We start from the raw sequence: 24,825 nt of genomic DNA on the forward strand, positions 1-24,825 counted from the left end.
ATTCCGATGGCACCCATTCAGTCAATGGAGAAACAAACTTTTTTATTTTTTACTGATGATCTATTCCTTTCATGATCTATTCCTTTCAGGCGAGCATTGAGAACTGGGCATGTCAGAAGGCACTGCTTACATACAGTAATTGATGCAGGGCAGCATAGGTTAGGTGAAGTATAAAATAGTTACATAATAATAGGCAATAAATATACATTACATTTTTCAGTTTTTGTGGAGATTTTTCTGCACAGTCCCCACCTTATATTTATACTTAGTTATACTTATAGTGTTCCTTGTCAAAATCTTTATGCTACAAAAAAAAAAGCTACTTATAAACTCCTCATTATCCTATATAATTGCAAGATATTGGATTCAATAAAAGGCTGGTGATTTTTAACAAAGAACACCAAATTAGGCAAAGGAGTATAAGAGCAGAACAAGTGTTGAGAAGGAAAGATCGTTAAAAAAAGATACCCAATAAGTCACAGAAATGACATAGAAAGACAAACAACATCTCAACATTTGAAAAGACATACATTCAATCTCTTGCACTCAGATTTGTCACCATTCTCTATCCTTTCTTCCTCATCTTCAATGTCTCCATCTCTATTTTTCATGAGAAAATGTGTCCCCTTCTGTCTTTCCCTCCTACACAGCCAGCTAGTGATGAGTCAATCTCCCGCAGTTGCTTTAGTACACATGCCTTTATATGTAAGAAAAAATTCATGGCACATAGCAAAAACAAACTGACACCTCAGAGCATAGATAAAGCTGTCTCTGTCTATTTTGGTGTGACATAGCTGCTCAGTATGAGTGGAGAGTGCAACATTTTCTCCCACCTTCTGACATCTATTAATAATATCTTAATTAACCAGTGCTCTTTCTGTTATTCAGTTATTCATTCTCTATCCTCTATACTGATGTCAATATATCCAAGGGCTTCCAGTCACTTTTTTTCTAAATAAACAAATAACACATGGCCAATTCACTACAATTGTTAATTCCTATTTTTAAAAAGGTGCCAAAGTTGAAGTCTGTTCATGATTTTTTTTTTTCTGAACTGCTTAAGAAAATTAAGTTGGAAGACGTTTTAGACACATTTTTAGTTCTTACATCTGCTTGCATATTTCAGATGTGGTTTATATAAGTTTTTACATGTTCATTTAAATACGTCATTATAAAACATGGTGTATTTGAAATCTGTATCTGTGACGTAAGATGATCGATTAAGCGTTTCGTCGGCCGCTGTCCAGGGTCCTGAGGCTCTTCTGAAGTAGCTGAACTGCAGCGCAGCTGTCTCCGGATATGGGTCAAGCATGAGCTGAATAGTGAAATCCTTTAACTCACTGATCAGCGTGAGAAGAACAAAGGATAATGTACTGACAGTGACACTCTTTTACTCTTATCAACGAAGTAAGTAGGCTATCTCCTACAGTCCAGAGTGCGTATTATATAATTACATTTAGAGGGTCGACTTTTCAAAGTTATTTCTGTCATTTTAGAGGGTAGCCTGAAAAGGGTTGAGGTCCGTCTTGTGCAACGCAAGCAGAGGTGTCAAGTACTAACGAAGTACAAATACTTCGTTACATTGCTTAAGTGGAAATTTGGGGTATCTATACTTTACTTGAGTAATTATTTTTCAGCCGACTTTTTACTTCTACTCCTTACATTTTCACGCAAGTATCTGTACTTTCTACTCCTTACATTTTAAAAATAGCTTCGTTACTGCTATTTCATTTCGGCTTGTTTTCATTCCGGCGTCATCAATCAAAAAAAAAAAACCTATCCAGATAAATCGCGCCATCCGGATGAAGTGAATTTGATTGTGGTTGGAAGAGAAGTGTAAACATATAACATTCCGACACACTATTGGTTTGTACGCGATCCATCGCACCTGCACATGACACAATTCACATCACAGTCCAGCAAGGACATAGACAGTTTGGGTTCGTTTATCAAAAAATATATTTCTTAAAAGTAGGGTTGGGTATATGGAACCGGTATGCACCGAACTGAATAAGGACGAAGATTTAGGTGCCTTTTAAGTGCCTGAGCGATCGATTGAAATTTGTCCTGGTTCTCCGAAATGTACACAAGAACCATGGGCGTCGCTAGGCTTTTTTAGCGAGGCTGTAGCATTTAGCTCCATAAACTGTACACAAATTTGCGATCGACTGAGAGTCAGTCCCTATAAATTTCATATGAAACCGGCGTCAGACCGGTCTCCTCTCCGTCTTTCAGCGCGCTCTTCAATCCGCAGACCGCGTCGGAGAAGCGCGAGCGGAAACAAACACAAACAGAGGACACAACGAGGAATGTGTTTATCGATAGATTGTTAGAATATCCGTATCTTTGCAATTCTTTGTCATACATACGGTTTACAAAAGGTCACGAGGGAGCAGTCGGTTAGGTTTCTCATCTACTGTAAAGTTTTCGCTTGTCACCGCTCATCACAGCCGTTTCCTCCAGCGAAAATCTAGCCCTTAACACATATGAACGAACACATACTTTAATTACACTTATTTAAATATACGTAATTTAATCATACGTACTTTATACATACACTAGCTACTGTGCATAAGTCTTAGGCACAGTGTTATTATTTTCACTTAAAAGAATGGTGTTCGGCCAGTTATATATAGTTATATATTTTGCTGTAGTGTGTCAGTATAAAATATCAGTTTACATTTCCAAACATTCATTTAGCCGTTGTCATTCAAAATCGCACTAGATTATTGTTAAAATGAATGGCAAACTGATATTTCCTACTGACACACTACAGCAAAAGATCAAGTATCAGTTCAGGCACCGATAACATTTTAAAAGTATCGAAATGGTACCGGACCCTACTTAAAAGTTATTATTTAAATTATTTCTCACTGACTCATTTACCTAATGGGTGCTTTCTCTTCTTCCTCCGAAAATTAAGCTACTGTTCGGTAGCGAGAAGTTTGAATAAATTATCGTTTGCGATTGACGAAGCGATTGACAATGTTGTGATAATTAGGCTATACCAACTTTGTAACTCGTTACCCCCCCCCCACTGAACATAGCAGACGTATGTACCGAATACAGGAAGCTATCAATCAAGAAGGCATCAGGATTATGAGTTATTTCTCATTTTTAGTTTTTTTTCATTTTGACAGCACTATAATGTTTATTGTATATAGACAACCATACAAGAGTAATTGTTACTAAGCCTGCACCAATGTTCTTGTCCATTGCCCTCTCAGATTCCTGCAGCTAAGCTTGGATGTACATTTACATTCCATCAAAGGTTATTGATGACATTGTTCTGAAGTTTGACTTTTCTCTAGTCTCTAGTCCTTTGATGTATTTTCATTGTACTAAAGTGCGTTCATTTTCAATGGGCATATATGCGTCTGAAACAGTTTTTTACCAATTTACCAAAAATTAAAAAAAAGTATATATATATATATATATATATATATATATATATATATATATATATATATATATATATATATATATATATATACTATTTTAGTCTTTCTACTTAAAAGTGTCACGTTTAATTAAATATGTTACTTGCTGTTTCTTAGCAATTTATTGTAACTATAACTGTAATATAAATTTAGCGGTTTCGTTTACACTTTATTATAAATGTGTCCTTGTTATAGTGTAATTATACATTTAGGTATGCCTACTGAGCAGTATTAATTAACCATATTTAGGCTATGGTCAGGGTTCGGATTAGGGTTTGGCTAATGGTTACTGGCATGTAATTATGCATACTTGTTATTATAATAGTAAGTATAGCTGTGTAAAGTGTAACAAAGAAACCTTAAAATAAAGTGTTACCGTGTTTTTTCAGTGTAACAACTAGCTACACTTTAAAATAATAAATAGCCTACTAAATGATCTATTTAATCTAGTATAAATCTATTTATGACCTTTTTCTAAATATATATAATAATTGATAAATTAAGAGCACGTTTGGTCAAACCGCCCGATACAGAACCTAAAGAAAAGAATTCATCCGCGATCGGCGATTGTTGACATGTTACTTCTTTACGCGAACGCCAAGTCTGTTCTTGTCTTTTGAGTTGTTTAAATATATGTGTCTAAGCATGCTTACGCATGTGTAAAAAAATTGTTTTAGAATTATTTTTATGGACTGGACTCCCTGAGTCTACAGAGAGAGAGAGAGAGAGGGGGGAGAGAGAGAGAGAGGGGGGGGGGGGGAGGGGGGGAGAGAGAGAGAGAGAGAGAGAGAGAGATGGGGGTGTTTGAAGGGGTTCATCTAAATGCGCAGCGCATATCAGGGATCATTGTGAGTCTGCGCGGATAACCGCTAAGCAGCGGAGTGTTACAACAATATAGAGAATAGCGAGTTATATCCAGACCACATCCCTTACTTCAAAGCTGCCCTGGGCTGATCAGTGTATTTATGTGCGCGTATCTTTCATTCATTGCCTTAATTAGACATCTGTTCCCTCGTTCATCTTTGAGAGAGAGAGACACTACTTGACCGCAGAAGTTTTTCGGGGCGTCTTGAGGGAATGTTTGTGCACCAGCGCGCGACGCAGCAGTTACAACGCCTGTGACTGTCAGCGCGAGACACTCTGCATCGTGTTGATACGTCCTTTCTCGACACCCTTCTTCCTGCTGGGACAGTAAGATTCATGATTCATTATAAACTATACTCATTCTCGCAGTGACCATTTAGTGAATTCTGCATCAAAACGCATTTCTTTCCTTTTGCTGCATGTGTAGACTGTAATGAATTGCAATGTATGATCAATAGCTATTGTATGGATTAATTATGGAGCGAATACTTCCATTTAACATGTCAGTTTTTATTATATGAATTTTGCTATAGATTTGGTGGTTGAAATGTTATTTAATGGTGTTGGTTGGAGAGTGGCTTGAAGACGGTCTGCGATTTATTGTAGTAGGCTGTATTATTAGTAGGCTATAGTAGTAGCCAGCTGGGAGTTGTGCGGTTTACATTAATTATTATTTTATTATTTTAACATTTACCGTTTATGGGAAATGTGCATTCCTTATTATAAAACAGAATGCTTTAAAAGCAACAAAAAAAAAAAGCGAAAAAGAAAAGAAAAGAACATAATAGTCCAGCGTGCAGCATCGCCACGTTTTACGTACGTACAGATGGAGCTGCTGCTCATGTTCTTATAAAAACACGCTAGTAAGAGAGCTTACATGATAGCCTATAACATAACTTAAAGCATTATTATTATGTTTTTAATGTACAGTTCAGCAGATCACAGAATTTGACCACCGTTATAATGATTTCCTATTCACGTTATTGCTTCATTAATAGTCTCTATAGACGTACAAGACTTTGATTGTATCCATTGCACCTGAATTATAAATGTTGAAACCTTATTGCTATAGCCACGCCACACCCAAACTATAGTGCGATGATTATACCACAAAATGGCAGTACTAACTTCTAAAGGAATATATATCTCTGTTATTTCATATACATTTAATATTGCAGATATTGCAGAAACTCTTAAAATTTAAATAGTCTGCAAACAATTGAGTTCAGTTTGTTTAAATTTGTATATAGGTCTATTCAGCACGTTATGCAGTTGTTGTTGTTGTTTTTTTGCATCTTTTTCTTTCCCATTACTCCATTGCTGAGTAGTTTATTCTTTATTTTAAGATTAAATATCTTTAATTTACATTATGCAATAACATCACATTAAATATATTTACATATTCACAAATGTGTGAAGTCACCTTTTACCTTTAAATCAACTTTTTATTTATTTGTTTGTTTGTTTGTTTACTAGCCCTGGTGGTGTGGTTTTTGAAAGTCCTAATTACATGTGCATAAAACGATGCTATTAAATACTCTATTTTGAATGAACCCAGCATAAACAAACCTTTGATTCAATTTGATTGCAGTGAGATCAGTCTCTCTCCTTCCTTCCTCTTTCCTCTCCCTGTTTGTGTTGGATAGCATGAAATATTCACCGCAGAGCCTCTGTAACTGTTATGTGGGTATTCATTTCTATTCTTGTTGCTCTCTGGTGTCTTTTGACCCCTCAAGTTATTGTGCAGCATGTGTAAGTGCAAATAAACTCTTACAATTTTACACTAAGTTCAGTTCAATGCTAGTGCACCATTAAAAATTACCCTACATCATTAGGTGTTAAATTACAACCACTCACCTTTAATGATATAAGAATTAATGATGAACAGGTTTATATGTGTTCCATATTGAGTTGAGATCCCTGTTTAATATATTTTAAAAAGTGGTGAGACAATGCTGCAGGCCTTTCTGAATTTCACTGAAGACAACTTGAAATATTAATTGACAATGGCATCACTTTTAGACAACATAAAGGGCTTGGTCTATATTTTCTATGTATGGTCTATATAGGCATATGACCTATAACTTTATTAAATAATCCATGCATTTCATTTATGAAATGAAAAACTATGCAAACAGTAAAGGCAGATAAGTGTACAGCTTAATGGAAACCCATGTGTCAACACATGAAAGAGAAACTAATTAACGTACTCGGTTACTAACGTAACCTCGGTTCCCTGAAATACGGGAACGAGTACTGCGTCGAAGACGCTTATGGGAAAAACTCATTTTTTCTCCTGAACTGAAGCCTTATTCAATCACGCAGTGAAACTGCACGGCCATTGGTTCGTGCAGTGTTATTAAAACAAACCAATGGCCCGGCAGCGGTGCTGCACGAACCTATGGCAGCGAAGCCCGCCAAAATATGCGGGGGATCTGGCTATATATTGGCCGCTTCACCACAGGAATTCAGGTTACTTCGACTGAAGCGACGACTGAATCGTGCAGCCTTTTAGCATGACAAGGAACGCAGTACTCGTTCCCGTATTTCATGGAACCGAGGTTACGTTAGTAACCGAGTACGTTCCCTTTCAATACTTCACTCGTACTGCGTCGAAGACGCTTATGGGAACCCAGTTCAATCATGCCATGCTAAGAAGGGGGGACAACCAGCACAATCATACTTGATCTGTGATACCATCCATCCATCCATCCATCTTCTACCGCTTATCCGGGGCCGGGTCGCGGGGGCAGCAGTCTAAGCAGAGAACCCCAGACTTCCCTCTCCCTAGACACTTCCTCCAGCTCTTCTGGGGGGACACCGAGGCGTTCCCAGGCCAGCCGGGAGACATAGTCTCTCCAGCGTGTCCTAGGTCTCCCCCGGGGTCTCCTCCCAGTGGGATGTGACCGGAACACCTTCCCGGGAAGGCGTCCAGGAGGCATCCGGAACAGATGCCCGAGCCACCTCAGCTGACCCCTCTCGATGTGGAGGAGCAGCGGCTCTACTCTGAGCTCCTCCCGGGTGACTGAGCTTCTCACCCTATCTCTAAGGGATCGCCCAGCCACCCTGCGGAGAAAGCACATTTCGGCCGCCTGTATCCGGGATCTTGTCCTTTCGGTCATGACCCAAAGCTCATGACCATAGGTGAGAGTAGGAACGTAGATTGACCGGTAAATCGAGAGCTTCGCCTTGCGGCTCAGCTCTTTCTTCACCACGACAGACCGGTACATCGACCGCATTACTGCAGAAGCTGCACCGATCCGTCTGTCAATCTCCCGTTCCATCCTTCCCTCACTCGTGAACAAGACCCCAAGATACTTAAACTCCTCCACTTGAGGCAGGAACTCTCCACCAACCTGAAGTGGGCAAGCCACCCTTTTCCGACTGAGGACCATGGCCTCGGATTTGGAGGTGCTGATTCTCATCCCAGCCGCTTCACACTCGGCTGCAAACCGTCCCAGTGCATGCTGAAGGTCCTGGCCTGATGAGGCCAACACGACAACATCATCCGCAAAGAGCAGAGACGAAATCGTGTTGTCACCAAACCTGACCCCCTCCGGCCCCTGGCTGCGCCTAGAAATTCTGTCCATAAAAATCATGAACAGAACCGGCGACAAAGGGCAGCCCTGCCGGAGTCCAACACGCACCGGGAACAAGTCTGACTTACAGCTGGCAATACGAACCAAGCTCCTGCTCCGTTCGTACAGGGACCGGATAGCCCTTATCAAAGGGCCCCGGACCCCATACTCCCGGAGAACCCTCCACAGGCCGCCGCGAGGGACACAGTCGAATGCCTTCTCCAAATCCACAAAGCACATGTGGACTGGTTGGGCATACTCCCATGAACCCTCCAGCACCCTGTAGAGGGTATAGAGCTGGTCCAGTGTTCCACGGCCTGGACGAAAACCACACTGTTCCTCCTGAATCCGAGGTTCTACTATCGGCCGGATTCTCCTCTCCAGTACCCTGGCATAGACTTTCCCAGGGAGGCTGAGAAGTGTGATCCCCCTGTAGTTGGAACACACCCTCCGGTCCCCCTTCTTAAAAAGAGGGACCACCACCCCGGTCTGCCATCCCAGAGGCACCGTCCCCGACTGCCACGCGATGCTGCAGAGGCGTGTCAGCCAAGACAGCCCCACAACATCCAGAGACTTGAGGTACTCAGGGCGGATCTCATCCACCCCCGGTGCCTTGCCACCGAGGAGTTTCTTGACTACCTCGGTGACTTCAGCTTGGGTTATGGACGAGTCCACATCTGAGCCCTCAGCCTCTGCTTCCTCAATGGAAGACGTGACAGCGGGATTGAGGAGATCCTCGAAGTATTCCTTCCACCGTCCAACGACATCCCCAGTTGAGGTCAACAGCTCCCCACCTCTACTGTAAACAGCGTTAGTAGGGCACTGCTTCCCTCTCCTGAGGCGCCGGACGGTTTGCCAGAATCTCTTCGAGGCTGACCGATAGTCCTTCTCCATGGCCTCACCGAACTCCTCCCAGGCCCGAGTTTTTGCCTCCACAACCACCCGGGCTGTAGTCCGCTTGGCCTGCCGGTACCTGTCAGCTGCCTCTGGAGTCCCACAAGCCAACCAGGCCCGATAGGACTCCTTCTTCAGCTTGACGGCATCCCTTACTTCCGGTGTCCACCACCGGGTTCGGGGATTGCCGCCTCGACAGGCACCGGAAACCTTACGGCCACAGCTCCGAGCGGCCGCTTCGACAATGGAGGTGGAGAACATGGTCCACTCGGACTCAATATCTCCAGCCTCCCTCGGGAGGACCGAAGCTCTGCCGAAGCTCCGGTCGAAGCTCTGCCGGAGGTGGGAGTTGAAGATCTCTCTGACAGGAGACTCGGCCAAACGTTCCCAGCAGACCCTCACAGTACGTTTGGGTCTGCCGAGTCTGTCCAGCTTCCTCCCCCGCCATCGGATCCAACTCACCACCAGGTAGTGATCGGTTGACAGCTCCGCCCCTCTCTTCACCCGAGTGTCCAAGACATACGGCCGGAGGTCGGATGAAACGACCACAAAGTCAATCATCGACCTACGGCCTAGGGTGTCCTGGTGCCACGTGTACTGATGGACACCCTTATGCTTGAACATGGTGTTCGTTATGGACAAGCTGTAACTAGCACAGAAGTCCAATAACTGAACACCGCTCGGGTTCAGATCAGGGGGGCCGTTCCTCCCAATCACGCCCCTCCAGGTGTCACTGTCGTTGCCCACGTGGGCGTTGAAGTCCCCCAGTAAAACGACGGAGTCCCCAGTCGAAGCACTTTCCAGCACCCCTCCCAGATACTCCAAGAAGGCTGGGTACTCTGCATTGCCGTTCGGCCCGTAGGCACAAACGACAGTGAGAGACCTATCCCCGACCCGAAGGCGCAGGGAAGCGACCCTCTCGTTCACCGGGGTAAACTCCAACACATGGCAGCTGAGCTGGGGGGCTATAAGCAAACCCACACCAGCCCGCCGCCTCTCACCTTGGGCAACTCCAGAGTGGTGAAGAGTCCATCCTCTCTCGAGGAGTGTGGTACCAGAGCCCAAGCTGTGCGTAGAGGTGAGTCCGACTATCGCTAGTCGGAACCTCTCTACCTCACGCACAATCTCTGGCTCCTTCCCCGCCAGTGAGGTGACGTTCCACGTCCCTAGAGCTAGTTTCCGTGTCCAGGGATCGGGCTGTCGAGGCCCCCGCCTTCGACTGCCACCCGATTGTCTAAGCACCGGCCCCTTACGGTCCCTCCTGTAGGTGGTGAGCCCACGGGAAGGCGGCCCCACGTCGCTCCTTCGGGCTGAGCCCGGCCGGACCCCGTGGGGGGAGGCCCGGCCACCAGGCGCTCGCATACGAGCCCCAACCCCGGGCCTGGCTCCAGGGTGGGGCCCCGGCTGCGCCATACCGGGCGACGTCACGGTCCTTTGATTGTTCCTTCTCATAAGGGGTTTTGAACCGCTCTTAGTCTGACCCGTCGCCTAGGACCTGTTTGCCTTGGGAGACCCTACCAGGGGCATATAGCCCCGGACAACATAGCTCCTAGGGTCATTCGGGTACTCAAACCCCTCCACCACGTTGATACCAAGATATGACAATAGCAACTAAGAGCAGAATAAGCTCAATGAGGTTACGTCTGGCCTAGCCTGATCATCCCGTGTTCGTATACCCTCAGTACCAAAGGGACCGAGTGCATACGAGCAGAGTTTGAGTCTTAGGCAAAGTATGGCCAAGAGCATGCAAATGAGGAACAAAAAGGTGACCTTTACACAGAAAGTACCCTAGCATGAAGTGCCGGGACGTCTAGATTATAAAATCTAGCAAATGTGGAAGGCGGGTTCCAACTAGCCGCCGCACAAATTTCTGCGATAGTCACACCACTAGACCATTCCCAGGACAAAGACACCGCTCTTGTCAAATGGGCTTTTACTCCAATTGGGCTTTGCAGGCCCAAAGAAGAGTAGGCTGCGTCCACAATCCACTTCGAAAGCCTTTGCTTTGAGACTGGTAACCCTCTGGCACGGTTTCCAAAGCATATGAAGAGCTGCTCTGATCGCCTTATCGGCGCAGAACGCTCTATGTACGTAGACTTTTAGTGCCCTCACTTGGCAAAGCAGATTCAGCTCTCAATCGTCCTCTGTGTTTTTTAATGCAGAGAGAGTGACCACTTGTGCTCTGAAAGGTGTGGCCTGCTATAAGGGCGTGTGACGCTATAGTCGCTATGTAGACCTTGAGCATGGAGGGGGATCGTCCCTTCTCCAAGAGCTCATGTAAAAAAGACAGTATCACTGATACGTCACAGGAGGTCGGGTTTTTTTGCCATGGTCTGAGCACCACGTGGAGAACACAGACCATTTGGAGGCATAGAGGCGTCGTGTAGACGGAGCTCTAGCCTGTGAAATTGTGTTTAGCCCACGCTCAGGGAGTCCCATGCTCTGGGTCCATTCCAGCAGTCGTGACGTTAGTCTGAAGAGACACGTCGATGACAGCCCACCTTGGTGATTTATGTAAGAGACCACTGTCATGCTGTCAATCTGACCAGCACGTGGTGGCTCTTTAGGTCTGACAGGAAGCTCTGGCAGGCTTGTTGAACTGCAATCATCTCGAGTAGGGCTGCACGATGTGTCGTTTAAGCATCGATATCGCGATGTACGAATCCACGATAGTCACATCGCAGGATGTGCGATGTAGGCTGTCGTAGTTGATCCGTTATTCGTTAACTGTACGGGCCAGCTACTCCCCTGCCCTTGACGAATGTGATTCGCAGATTAATTGCACAGCTTAACCATCATAGAGTGAAAGTGTATAATTGACAGGACTGAAAACCACATGCAAGTTTAACAGGGCAGAGAGAGAGGGAGCGCGAGAGAGACAGAGAGAGCGAGAGAGCCAGAGAGAGAGAGAGCACGAGAGAGAGAGAGAGCGCGAGAGACAGAGAGAGAAAGAGCGCGAGAGAGACAGAGAGAGAGAGAGCGCGAGAGAGACAGAGAGAGAGAGAGCGCGCGAGAGAGACAGACATAGAGAGAGAGAGAGAGCGCGCGAGAGAGACAGAGAGAGAGAGAGCGCGCGGGCGAGAGAGACAGAGAGAGAGAGAGAGAGCGCGCGAGAGACAGGGAGAGAGAGCGCGCGCGAGAGAGACAGAGAGAGAGAGCGTGGGCGAGAGAGACAGACAGGGAGTACATTAGAAGTACAATCAATGTTTATAGAAATGTATATGGATTTATTTTGCATGTAATTTTTTTTTCTTATGAATATATATGTATTTTTGTTTTGTTTGTTTCTATTCTGCTATGTACAATGCTTTGGCAATATGTACCTTTGTATGTCATGCCAATAAAGCAATATGAATTGAATTGAGAGAGAGAGAGAGAGACCGAGAGAGAGCGAGCCATTTTCAAACAACACTAGCGCTGTCTTGCTCTCTCTCCGTCGCGCATATTAATCAATTGACACGATGGTGTCGATGTTTAAATCATTTAAAATGAGAATGTAATGTGCTCACCCCATTTTTGTTTGTAAGAAAAAATATCGCAATATATATCGCAGAAAAATAAAATATCGCAATGTCATTTTTTCCCAATATCGTGCAGCCCTAATCTCGAGGCAGTTGATGTGAAGCCTGCTCTCCTCTTTCGACCATCGGGCGAAAGCGGGTTTCCCTTCGCACAGCCCCAGGCATTCCAGATGGCTGAGGAGCAAAGTTCTGTAACTCAATGCCTCCCCCTTTGACTGAGCTAGAACTAGCCAGTCGTTGAGGTAACTGAGAATGCGGATTTCCTTCTGCCTGAGAGGGGAGAGAGCCGCATCCATGCACTTTGTAAACGTGCGAGGCGCCAGACAGCCCAAAGGGGAGGACCTTGTATTGGTAAGCCACACTCTCAAAGGCAAATCTCAAGAACGGCCTATGACGGGGGGCTATCTGGATGTGAAAGTAAGCGTCTTTCAGATCCAGCGAAAAGAACCAATCCCCTGAGCATATTTGTGAGAGGATTTGTTTCAACGTGATCATTCTGAAGCGCCATCTCATGAGGGCACGCCCCGGTAAATCAAGGATGGGGCGCAGCCCGCCATCCTTCTTGGGAACTAGAAGTAATGGCTGTAAAACCCTGAGTCGTGGTGCGCTGGGGGAACGACTTCTATAGTTCCCTTCACCTGCAGATTTTCTACTTTGGCACGAAGAACGTGAGCGTTCTCTTTGTGCACCAATGTGGTGACCAGCCCCCCAAAGCGTGGTGGTCGTCATGCGAACTGAAGGGAATAGCCGTGTTTTATTATTCCCATGACCCAATCTGATACCCCGGGAATGGTTTGCCATTGTGAGGCCCGGATGGACAGAGGTTGGATTAACTCGAGTGTTTGTCTGTTGTAGGGGGACATAGCACTCATGAGTGTTATGTGAGGAAAACTGCTCTCTTTGTGAAGGAGTGTGTTTTTTGTTGTTGTTTTTTTTGTCTTTGCTGTCTGGGTGCTAAAAAGGGCCCATTGTTTGCAGCAAAAACAACTTCGTTGACACCTGGAGATGGACGGCAAAACACACGGGGCAGTTTGGGGGGTGGTCTGGCCGCAGCGAGACTTAGCCCCCTCCTCTTTCTTGCCTGTAGATCAGGATGATGGCGGCGGCGCAGGGTCCAGCACTACCTTGGGCTGGGGTCCCATGCGTTTAGGAAACTGAAACAATCTGGTGGCTTAGCGAGAACGATGTCGGGGCTCGGATTCCACAGGCTGGGCAGCGGCGGTAGCAGCGGGTGCTTGCTTGGGAGGCTGACGAGTCGACACCTGTTTGGGGCGACTGGCAGTGGTAGATGAAGCACGCTTTGGCAAGAAGCGTCGCATCGCCTGGGACGACTTCTGTGCCTCCGTGAAGCGTTCAGCGAACCCTTCAATCGCTGGACCGAAGAGGCCGCTGGGGGAGATCGGTGCATCCAGGAACTAGGCTCTGTCAGCATCCTTGATCTCCATGAGGTTAAGCCACAAGTGGCGCTCCAGGACGACCAGGTTAGCCATTGAGCGCCCTATAGCCTGTGCAGTGCTCTTGGTAGCACGCAGGTTGCACTTCTCAGCTCCCTGAGCGTGGCGACATCGGGGCCAGACTCATCAGTGGCGATGAGAAGTTTGGCCTGGAAGACTTGTAGCACTGCCATGGAGTGGAGCGCCGCGGCTTGGACGGATGGTTGGCCTTGGCTTTCCATCAATAGCCGTGGGCAGGCAGAGATGTGCGGCCACAGACTCGTCAAGCGGCGGCAATCGCTCCAATCCTCTCTCTTCAGCGCCGTCAATCAAGGTGAGGGCAGATGAAGATGAAGTACACAAGCGCGCTGAGTAGGGGGCACGCCATGATTTTGTAAGCTCGTCGTGGACCTCCGGGAAAAACGGGGCAGTTCTCTGACGAGGGGCTTTCTGGCGCCCCGGCAGAAACCATTCATCCAGATGGCTACGAGATAGTTCCTCTGGAGGAGACCATTCCAGACCCAGCTCATCCACTGCCCTGGAGAGAACGCGGATAAGTTCGTCGTCCATCCCGCGTTTAGTGCAGCTGGGTTCAGATAACATCGAGGGGGCGGGGTCCGGCGAGCCCGACAACTCTAAAGCATCTGAAGCAGCTAGAGACATGCTGTCCTCTAGCAGTTCCTCCTCAGTCCCTCCAAACATGACCAGATCACTCGCGGCAGCTGAGGGACGTTGGTCTGGCTGAATAAAGAGGACTGGGGAATCCCCTCTGGGCGGAGAAAACGAGGCACGCGGGGGCTGAGCCGGCGTGAGCTTGCTTTCATCCTGTTGCTTTAATCCTCTGCCCCGCCTTTTCTTCCTTGCCGGCTCGCGGGAGGAAGAAAACAGGAGGGCGCGAGGAGCGAGATCGCTCTCTTTAAAGAAAGCGATTCTCGAGCGCAGAGAGGCGATATTCATGTTCTCACAATGAGAACAGGAATTCCCCGCGAGTGTTGCGTCAGCATGGGGTTTCCCCAAGCACGCGACACACTCGCTGTGCCCGTCATCAGCGGGAAGAGGGGCCCTGCACGAGCTGCAATGACGAGACGGCATTTGAAACAATGCTGTAGAAAAGGCTTTTTTAGAGAAATTTGCTCTTTCATTATATCTCACCGGATGGCCGCAGGGAAGCGATGTATCTGCAGCGGGGACCGGCAGTCGCGTTCCAGTGCGAGGCGTGTCAATGGCGAGCAGTTCAGCGGAGATCAGCGAAGCGATGTGACGTCGTCGCTGAAGGAGAAGAAATCTGAATTCCTGTGGCGAAACGGCCAATATATAGCCAGATCCCCCGCCCATTTTGGCGGGCTTTGGCGGGCTTCGCTGCCATATTCGCTCTTCAGCGCCGTCAATCAAGGTGAGGGCAGATGAAGATGAAGTACACAAGCGCGCTGAGTAGGGGGCGCGCCATGATTTTGTAAGCTCGTCGTGGACCTCCGGGAAAAACGGGGCAGTTCTCTGACGAGGGGCTTTCTGGCGCCCCGGCAGAAACCATTCATCCAGATGGCTACGAGATAGTTCCTCTGGAGGAGACCATTCCAGACCCAGCTCATCTGAATTGAGCTGTGAATGAAATCTGAATTCCTGTGGCGAAACGGCCAATATATAGCCAGATCCCCCGCCCATTTTGGCGGGCTTTGGCGGGCTTCGCTGCCATAGGTTCGTGCAGCATCTCTGCCGGGCCATTGGTTTGTTTTAATAACACTGCATGAACCAATGGCCGTGCAGTTTCACTGCGTGATTGAATAAGGCTTCAGTTCAGGAGAGAAAAGGAGTTTTTCCCATAAGCGTCTTCGACGCAGTACGAGTGAAGTATTGAAAGGGAACTGAGACTTTCAGTAAAGCTATTACATGAAAAAATTAGTGCAGTTTTTGTTTTCACTGGTATAAATGTTTTATATCTATACTCCAGTATATGGTAAATACTGTAAAAGCTACTATACAAGAACATAAACTACTTTCCCATCTATGAAAATGTATTATTGCATTATATATTTTCCAGTATATATATATATATATATATATATATATATATATATACAACCCGAATTCCGGAAAAGTTGGGACGTTTTTTAAATTGTAATAAAATGAAAACTAAAGGAATTTCAAATCACATGAGCCAATATTTTATTCACAATAGAACATAGATAACGTAGCAAATGTTTAAACTGAGAAATTTTACACTTTTATCCACTTAATTAGCTCATTTAAAATTTAATGCCTGCTACAGGTCTCAAAAAAGTTGGCACGGGGGCAACAAATGGCTAAAAAAGCATGCAGTTTTGAAAAGATTTAGCTGGGAGAACATCTAGTGATTAATTAAGTTAATTGATATCAGGTCTGTAACATGATTAGCTATAAAAGCTTTGTCTTAGAGAAGCAGAGTCTCTCAGAAGTAAAGATGGGCAGAGGCTCTCCAATCTGTGAAAGACTGCGTAAAAAAATTGTGGAAAACTTTAAAAACAATGTTCCTCAACGTCAAATTGCAAAGGCTTTGCAAATCTCATCATCTACAGTGCATAACATCATCAAAAGATTCAGAGAAACTGGAGAAATCTCTGTGCGTAAGGGACAAGGCCGGAGACCTTTATTGGATGCCCGTGGTCTTCGGGCTCTCAGACGACACTGCATCACTCATCGGCATGATTGTGTCAATGACATTACTAAATGGGCCCAGGAATACTTTCAGAAACCACTGTCGGTAAACACAATCCGCCGTGCCATCAGCAGATGCCAACTAAAGCTCTATCATGCAAAAAGGAAGCCATATGTGAACATGGTCCAGAAGCGCCGTCGTGTCCTGTGGGCCAAGGCTCATTTAAAATGGACTATTTCAAAGTGTAATAGTGTTTTATGGTCAGACGAGTCCAAATTTGACATTCTTGTTAGAAATCACGGACGCTGTGTCCTCCGGGCTAAAGAGGAGGGAGACCTTCCAGCATGTTATCAGCGTTCAGTTCAAAAGCCAGCATCTCTGATGGTATGGGGGTGCATAAGTGCATACGGTATGGGCAGCTTGCATGTTTTGGAAGGCTCTGTGAATGCTGAAAGGTATATAAAGGTTTTAGAGCAACATATGCTTCCCTCCAAACAACGTCTATTTCAGGGAAGGCCTTGTTTATTTCAGCAGGACAATGCAAAACCACATACTGCAGCTATAACAACAGCATGGCTTCGTCGTAGAAGAGTCCGGGTGCTAACCTGGCCTGCCTGCAGTCCAGATCTTTCACCTATAGAGAACATTTGGCGCATCATTAAACGAAAAATACGTCAAAGACGACCACGAACTCTTCAGCAGCTGGAAATCTATATAAGGCAAGAATGGGACCAAATTCCAACAGCAAAACTCCAGCAACTCATAGCCTCAATGCCCAGACGTCTTCAAACTGTTTTGAAAAGAAAAGGAGATGCTACACCATGGTAAACATGCCCCGTCCCAACTATTTTGAGACCTGTAGCAGAAATCAAAATTGAAATGAGCTCATTTTGTGCATAAAATTGTAAACTTTCTCAGGTAAAACATTTGCTTTGTTATCTATGTTCTATTGTGAATAAAATATTGGCTCATGTGATTTGAAAGTCTTTTAGTTTTCATTGTATTAAAATTTAAAAAACGTCCCAACTTTTCCGGAATTCGGGTTGTATATATATACAGTACAGACCAAAAGTTTGGAAACATTACTATTTTTAATGTTTTTAAAAGAAGTTTCTTCTGCTCATCAAGCCTGCATTTATTTGATCATAAATACAGAATTTTTTTTTATATTGTGATATATTATTACAATTTAAAATAATTGTTTTTAAATTTATTATTCTTTAAATTATCATTTATTTCTGTGATGCAAAGCTGAATTTTTATATATATATATATATATATATATATATATATATATATATATATATATATATATATATATATTAGGGGTGTAACGGTTCACAAAATTCACGGTTCGGTTCGATACGATACACTGGTGTCACGGTTCGGTTCGGTACGTTTTAGATACAGCAAAAAGAAAAAAATTGGCAGATAAATTTCCTTGATTTTTAAAAAATGTTTTATTTATTAAAACTATCAAAGTATGTTTTTTTTTACATTGAACAATGATGGAGCTATTCTTTACCCATCTTCTATAGTGTTTTCTTAGCAGCATACTGTATAAAACAAAAACAGCTCCTTATAAAAAAATTAAAATGTTATTTTATTGTAGTAGTTATGAACAAATACAAAGATGTAACTTTTTATATGGAACTCTATAACTTTTTATATTGAGTGTGTTTTTACTCAATTTGTTCTCTATAGGGCTTATGTTTTTTGGAACAAAGCATTACGGTCTGTCTGAAATGGGTTCGTGAAGGAATATTGTAACTGGGCTCAATTACATTAAGCATGTTCTTAAAACCTACGTTTTCCACTACAGGGCCTTTCACACAGGACGCGGTATGCGCGGCGCTTGCCGCTGGGTTCAGCGTTGCCCTTCAGATACAACGCGATTTGCGCTGCGCTATGGCGTAGGCGGAGTTTTAAAAACTTTTAGAGGGAGCTCTATCATAGTCTGTTGTTCCTTGAATGGAGATATGTCTCCATGACACAGCTTTCCTGACGATGTCCCTATACTACCTCAAACTTGTATCGTACAGCTCAGGAAATTTTGAGACACACAGTACTGTACTAGCCGTTCATTCCTTTTGATTTCCGTGCTTGTTTGGATCCTATTGGTCGTGCTGGTAATCGTCACAGAGCGCAGCGGCAAAAGTTGAACTATTTTGAACTTTGACCGCGGCGTGCGCGCAAGCACGCAAATGATGCGCACCGCTGCGCTTGCGCTTTGGTCGACGCAGCAACAAAACGTCCTTGCGCGGAGCAAGCCATTGAGATGAATGGGTTTTATAGCGCAGCGCCGCGCAGACCGCGTCCTGTGTGAAAGGCCCATAAAGGCGCTCGCTCACTCAGTACGTGCTGAAGGCTCGTTGCAAAATGGCTAATGCGTTTAACAGACCAGAAATAGAAGATCCTCCAATAACCAACAGGTCTGGTGTTTGGGTGCACTTTGGATTGGCCATTTTGCAACGAGCCTTCAGCGCGTACTGAGTGAGCGAGCGCCTGACTGAGTAGCCTAACATAAACATATAAGTTGGTGTTTTTTTCTTCTTCGGGGGTGTCAGGGGCGTTGCCTGTTACGTCGTTTGGGTTATTGGGCTACCTTGTTGAACGCATATCATTATATTTCACAATTTTTTTCTTTATTTTCCAAATATAATTAATTAGTCCAACGAACCGTTCGGTCCATAATGCGTACCGCGTACCGAACCGAAAGCCTCGTACCGAACGGTTCAATACGAATACGCGTATCGTTACACCCCTAATATATATATATACATACTTTTTTAGCAAGTGCTTACAAGATTGTGCAGCACATTTGTGTGTGTGTGTGTATAATGCTTTCAAATATGTATATACACAGAGTATGACATACACACAGTAGGATATTCTACATGTACATATATGAGATGTATTTTTTAACAAATGTACATACATTACGGTATAAGTCAACTGACATATTTTTCAATATAAGAGGCAATTACTTATATATTATTCATTCATTATTGTAGTATACACAATATATTATTCTGAATATTTTCATTATGAATTCAATTTAATATTTTGATTTTTAATATATAAGGAAAATATATATTCTTTAAGTAAGGGAGGTCACAGAATCAACCCTTTTTAACCCAGCAGTAAGACACCAGTAGTGATTACTGTCTGCTGATTGCGTGTCTCATGCCATTAGTTTGTATTGTATTCTTATATACAGCAACACACTAACAGATATGGGCATAAATGGACTTTTCACTCTTCTTGGAGACAGACCAGCTCACTATTTTCTGTGTGTTAAGCAGTTTTTTTTTACTGGGCATAAATTCTATATTCACACTTTGCTTGTCTGTTTTCAGCCGCTGACACCCTGTTTAAATGATTTGTGCTTGTATCACATACACTACAGTGCTGCTTTGATTATAAATTACTCTGTTACCTGGGTGCTCATGGCACAGTAATTGAAGTCACCCCATGGAATCCCTTGTGATTTGTAATGAGAGAAAAGGATAAAGAGAGAAGGAGACTCCAAATTCCCTAATTCCTGATTTACGCTATGTATTCACTCAATGTGTCTATATGCAAATTATAATCCTCCTTCTTCCTCTTCAAACAACAATTGACAATCTAAATATAGCTGTGCAGACTTTAGTGACTAAGTTCACGATTGGTCAGCCTAGTTCGGCATTAACACACTCTAATGAGATTTATGAAGAATATTCAGTGGAGAAATGAGGCCAGAGATCCATCTTATGCATGTATGACAGATTTCATCCATCCTTAAGAATGAAAATGGATACATCTACTGCATATCCCTTTCTTTCCACCAATATTCTTTCTTTCTTTCTTTCTTTCTTTCTTTCTTTCTTTCTTTCTTGCACACTAAACCTGTCTGGATATATTGTGAGTGGTGGTGTGACAGATTACTTTTGCTTCAAATGACCACTAGCTAGTGGAGCAGGGCAGATCTAATACAGCTATACAGCTATATTGGAACATTGTGGCATCTTTGCGCTGTGGGTGCGTTTGATAGATATTATTTTGGGGAATGAAAACTAGGGTTGTCAGCTGGTCAGACTGACATGTCTTATTACCTCTGCAAAGTCATTTGGAGTGTGATAATAACGCTGGCTGGATCACTGGCCTCAGGGGGTTGGGGAGAGATGGCTTTACTTGTTTTTGTTTACACTGGTATCCTGTTTAGAATAGATTTGCACTTGTTGTGATTGAGTTTAAGAAATGTAATCTTTTAGATTTAAAGTTTAGCAAAATCCAAATTCAATAGTGATTATATTTTAACAGTTTTTCTCCCCAGCATGAGACATAATGACTGTCTATTTGAAATAAAAATCAGTACAAACCTACACTTCCAATACAAATAGAAATCATAGAAGCATTACCATTCAAAAGTAAAGACTTTTACATTGTTACTGAAGATTTTAATTTCAAATAAATGCTGTTCTTTTAAACCTTCTTTTCGTCAAAAAAAGGCTGGGGAACATGTGTCATGATTTTCACAAAAAAATATTGAGCAGCACAACATTTTTAACAATAGGAAATGTGTATTAAGCAGCAAATCGGCACATTAGAAAGATTATTAACCAAAACAAAAACACTCATTACTTCTGCAATAGTATGGGAAAATAAATCACATTTTAGCCCAGAGTGAAATTGCATTGGATGTCATAGACCTTTAAGCCAGGAAAATGCTTAAGGCATGGCACTAAATCTGTCACATACTGTAGGCAATGAAGTGCCACCTGTCCCTGAAGTATGCCCTTCAGCTAGCCAAGCTGTCAGTAGCAGTGTTTGACCTCCAAATGCTAACACACTCCCCATAATATTTAGCCAATTTTGACAAAATATAATGTATATATTCAAACGCTTTGATAAAAGCAATCCAGCCTATCAGTTCCCTCATACAGGACGGCCCACCTCCCACATGTTGTTCTGTCAGTAGAATTAATTGTGCCTAATTGTAAAGGCATGTCCTTTTGTGGAGAGGATTTGCTGTGGTAAATGTGCCCTGGGGAGTGTGCAAAGGGAAAGTGTTTAGGCATGCAGCCTCTCTATGGCCTCTGATAGCTTGAGCACACACTTTGGAATGTTGACACTCACACACATGTGCAAATACTGCCATAATATCAGCCACTGAGTCCCATAGTCACACTTCAAAGGCAGTGAAAACACATACATGTATGCACAGCACAGACATACCTTTTCAAATATACACACTCCTAGAAATCACATTCACTGTAAAAAAGGATTTTCCCCCACTTATATGTCTTGGGATGTTTTGACATTTAGTTGGATTTGAGCACTTTCCCCTATGAATGGGGTAAGAAAACCCAAGTTTGCCCTTATACGGCTTTGGCACTGGCAAGCATGTTTCTCTTATTTGCTACAGGTTGGTCTGTTTTCACTTGTGAACTTTAAATGTCACTCTTTTTTTTCTTTTTTCGTGCATGCATGCATGTTTGTTTTTGCGAACATCCTTGTCTAGCATGTCTCAGTGTGATCTTGAGGCATCGCTGGGGGAGTTCTCAGCCAGTCAGCTTCATTATACCAACTAATTACAGCAAGAGCAGTTTCCAAAGCAGCTGTTCCACTCATTCCTCTCTATCTCCCTCCAGCCCTCCATCCAGCTACGTATCCATCCATCCATCCATCACACTTATGCTCTCTTTATCTCTTTCGTTCTCCCATCTGAGCGTACCAAAGTCTCCCCTACAGCTCCTTCCTCCCCTACCTTCATGAGATTGGTGCTTGTGATGAAGAAAATTGAATCAGCAATTATCTCTAAGCAATACCGTGAGCTGCGTCATAAGGCTATGCTCTATGATACGGGTCTTTTGGATAAACAACTTAACAATAATAGGCCTTATATTCTCTGCTAGACATGTGTACAGTTTGTGGTCAGTGTAGCTGGAGGCCATGTATGGTGTAATACTGTATATCTACAGTACAGCCCAATCAATGTTGAGAAAACATAGCTATTCATATAAATTAGCTACCAATTCACAAAACATAAAATAATACAAATTTGAGTATGTGAAATTTCTTTGGACTGCATTGAACAAGATAGAATGTCATGCTCTGTGGTGCCTTTTTCAACTAATAATTTTGAATAATATATTTGAGTGAAAATCAGTGGAAGTCAATCAAAAGTGTAGTGTGATGCCTGAAACAATTAAAACTCCATAATCATCGGGAAGAAGGAGGCGGGAACTGGCCGTCAATCAAATAAGATTTTAATAATCAAAATAAAGACAAAACAGCAAATAAAAAATAAGCACAAACTAAAACCCAGTCCTGGTCCTCTCTCGTCCGTCACTGTCGTCGCTCCAGTTTTATATCCTTCCATCTCCTCCGTGGGACTCGAGACCAGTGGGTCGAACAATTTTCGCTCATCTCCAATCACTCCACCAGCCTCACTCTGTTCCCACGTCTCTCGGCCCCGCCCAACTCGTCACATACCCCCATCGCCCCTCGCAGGCCGGGGGGTACCATCGAGACTGCGCTCTACTCCCTCCGGGGGGGACCACTCACGGGGACCTGCGGGAACCTGGGGGTAGGACAGACGAGGCGAGAGAAAAGGAGATGGAAGGAGGAGCGACAGAGACGAGGGTAGGGAGGAGAAAAAAAAAAATTCCGGTTCCCAGACGCAGTGCTGCTCGGCCCTCCACCAGCTGGGTGATCTCCTCCGCGGTGCCTGGCTGTGGCACTGGACGGCCCTCGGCAGACGGCACGACACTTGGGAACAGAGCTCCTCCGGTTTTGGGCAGCCGGCAGGAGTCCCCCGTTCCCTGCTCCTCCGGATTCCTTCTCGGAGGCAGCAGGCTCAGGCCCCCTGGCGAACGGCGCCAGCTTCTCCGCTCCCTCACGGACGGCAGCCAATTAAAATATCAATATCAAATATCAAATGATATTTTAATGATCAAAATAAACACAAAACAGCGAGTCAGCCCCTCACGGACGACTGACGCGCACAAATAAAAATCAAAACACAAACTAAAACCCAGGCCTGGTCCTCTCTCGTCCGTCACTGTCGTCGCTCCAGTTTTATATCCTTCCATCTCCTCCGTGGGACTCGAGACCGGTGGGTCGAACAGGTGTCGCTCATCTCCAATCACTCCACCGCCCCACTTGTCACAATGCCCTTTTATGTTTTATGTTTCTGTATCATTTTTCGAGTCTGTGTATACTATAACAATGTCCAACAGTGGATATACATGGATTACAAGAGAATTGTGTCATATTTGTTATTTTTCTGTGAACATTTCCACCACAATGCAATTTCCACCATCTCAAATTATGTATGTGTGTAAAGCCATTATGTGGTGGTAATGAGTGATTTATAAAAATAGAATAAAAAAACAGAAGCCTTGCTAAGACTGATTTAACAAAAAATTTTTGTGAAATTGTTTATTTATTTATTTATTTATTTATTCATTTTTTGTTCATGCATCACCTGCCTCATATTTAATTTCATAAATTTTTCTTTTTTCTCCTTGGTAATATAATGTTTTTAGTGGCAAAACTGTTGATTTTTATGGAAATTATGCAAAAATAAATGTAAATGCTATTCATAATACATAATACTGTGTGTAATACTATGTGTTTCACATAACTGTGTAGAATTGTTTTATTTGTTCTTTACAGCATTGTTGTTTGTTTTTAAATGTAACTCTTTTTTGATGGACTTTCATTGCCTTTTGAAGGTCTGTGCCTAGAAATACAGATAAAGTAAATAGCCTTGACATAAAAAAACACCTGAAAATTAGACTAAAGGACAATACCATTTTAATTTATTTCTAATAAAATAATTAAAATTTTAGATCATTTTAACTGCCTTCAAGTTAAAATCTATTAGTCTCTGAGGCATTTTTTTTAGTCTGAACTCACCTGATAGTGAGGAAAACCACACGAATGAACTGTTACCTTTATATTCCTGCAAGGTTGTAAATGCACTGCTTTTAAGGTTTGACATTCTTTGACACAGTTTGACTGAATACCTCATAAGCTGGATTAAGCATGAACTAAAATTATATCTAAACCATTTTTTCCAGATCTGATGGTGATTTGAAGAACTGCAGCAGATTTCCAGTGCACCTTTTTACCATCCAGCACTTTGCTGTTCCCCTCTGCTGCTGCTGATCGGCGGATACAATCACATCACTGCTCCAGACAAAATGGCTTCCACAGTGAGAAAATGTCAGCACCTGTTTTTAACACTCATCCTTCTCCCTTTGGTAAGCTATGTACACATTTTATCTTATTTAAAGAAGGCATACCCATCGGATTAATCAGCCTGAATTGCATAAAAGTACCACTGATTTGAACACGATGGAATTGAAAAGCACAATACATTCCTAATTGTAAAATGGAAAGAGGCCATTCTAGTGTGTGTGTGTGTGTGTGTGTGTGTGTGTGTGTGTAATATATATATATATAAAATATAAA

General features: G+C 43.6%; 1 protein-coding gene across 1 annotated transcript in view; it reads left to right on the plus strand.

Moving 5' to 3' along the window:
- Positions 1-4,276: 4,276 nt before the first annotated feature.
- The window catches only part of adcyap1r1b (adenylate cyclase activating polypeptide 1b (pituitary) receptor type I), a 41,914-nt gene continuing 21,365 nt past the window's right edge, over positions 4,277-24,825 (plus strand). The window contains exons 1-2 of the mRNA XM_059570967.1: positions 4,277-4,631; positions 24,432-24,614. Coding sequence (XP_059426950.1) covers positions 24,555-24,614 — 60 coding nt within the window. The 5' untranslated portion in view covers positions 4,277-4,631; positions 24,432-24,554. The remainder of the gene's footprint in view (positions 4,632-24,431; positions 24,615-24,825) is intronic.

This window comes from Carassius carassius, chromosome 17 (assembly GCF_963082965.1).
Source record: "Carassius carassius chromosome 17, fCarCar2.1, whole genome shotgun sequence".
Lineage (NCBI taxonomy): Eukaryota > Metazoa > Chordata > Actinopteri > Cypriniformes > Cyprinidae > Carassius > Carassius carassius.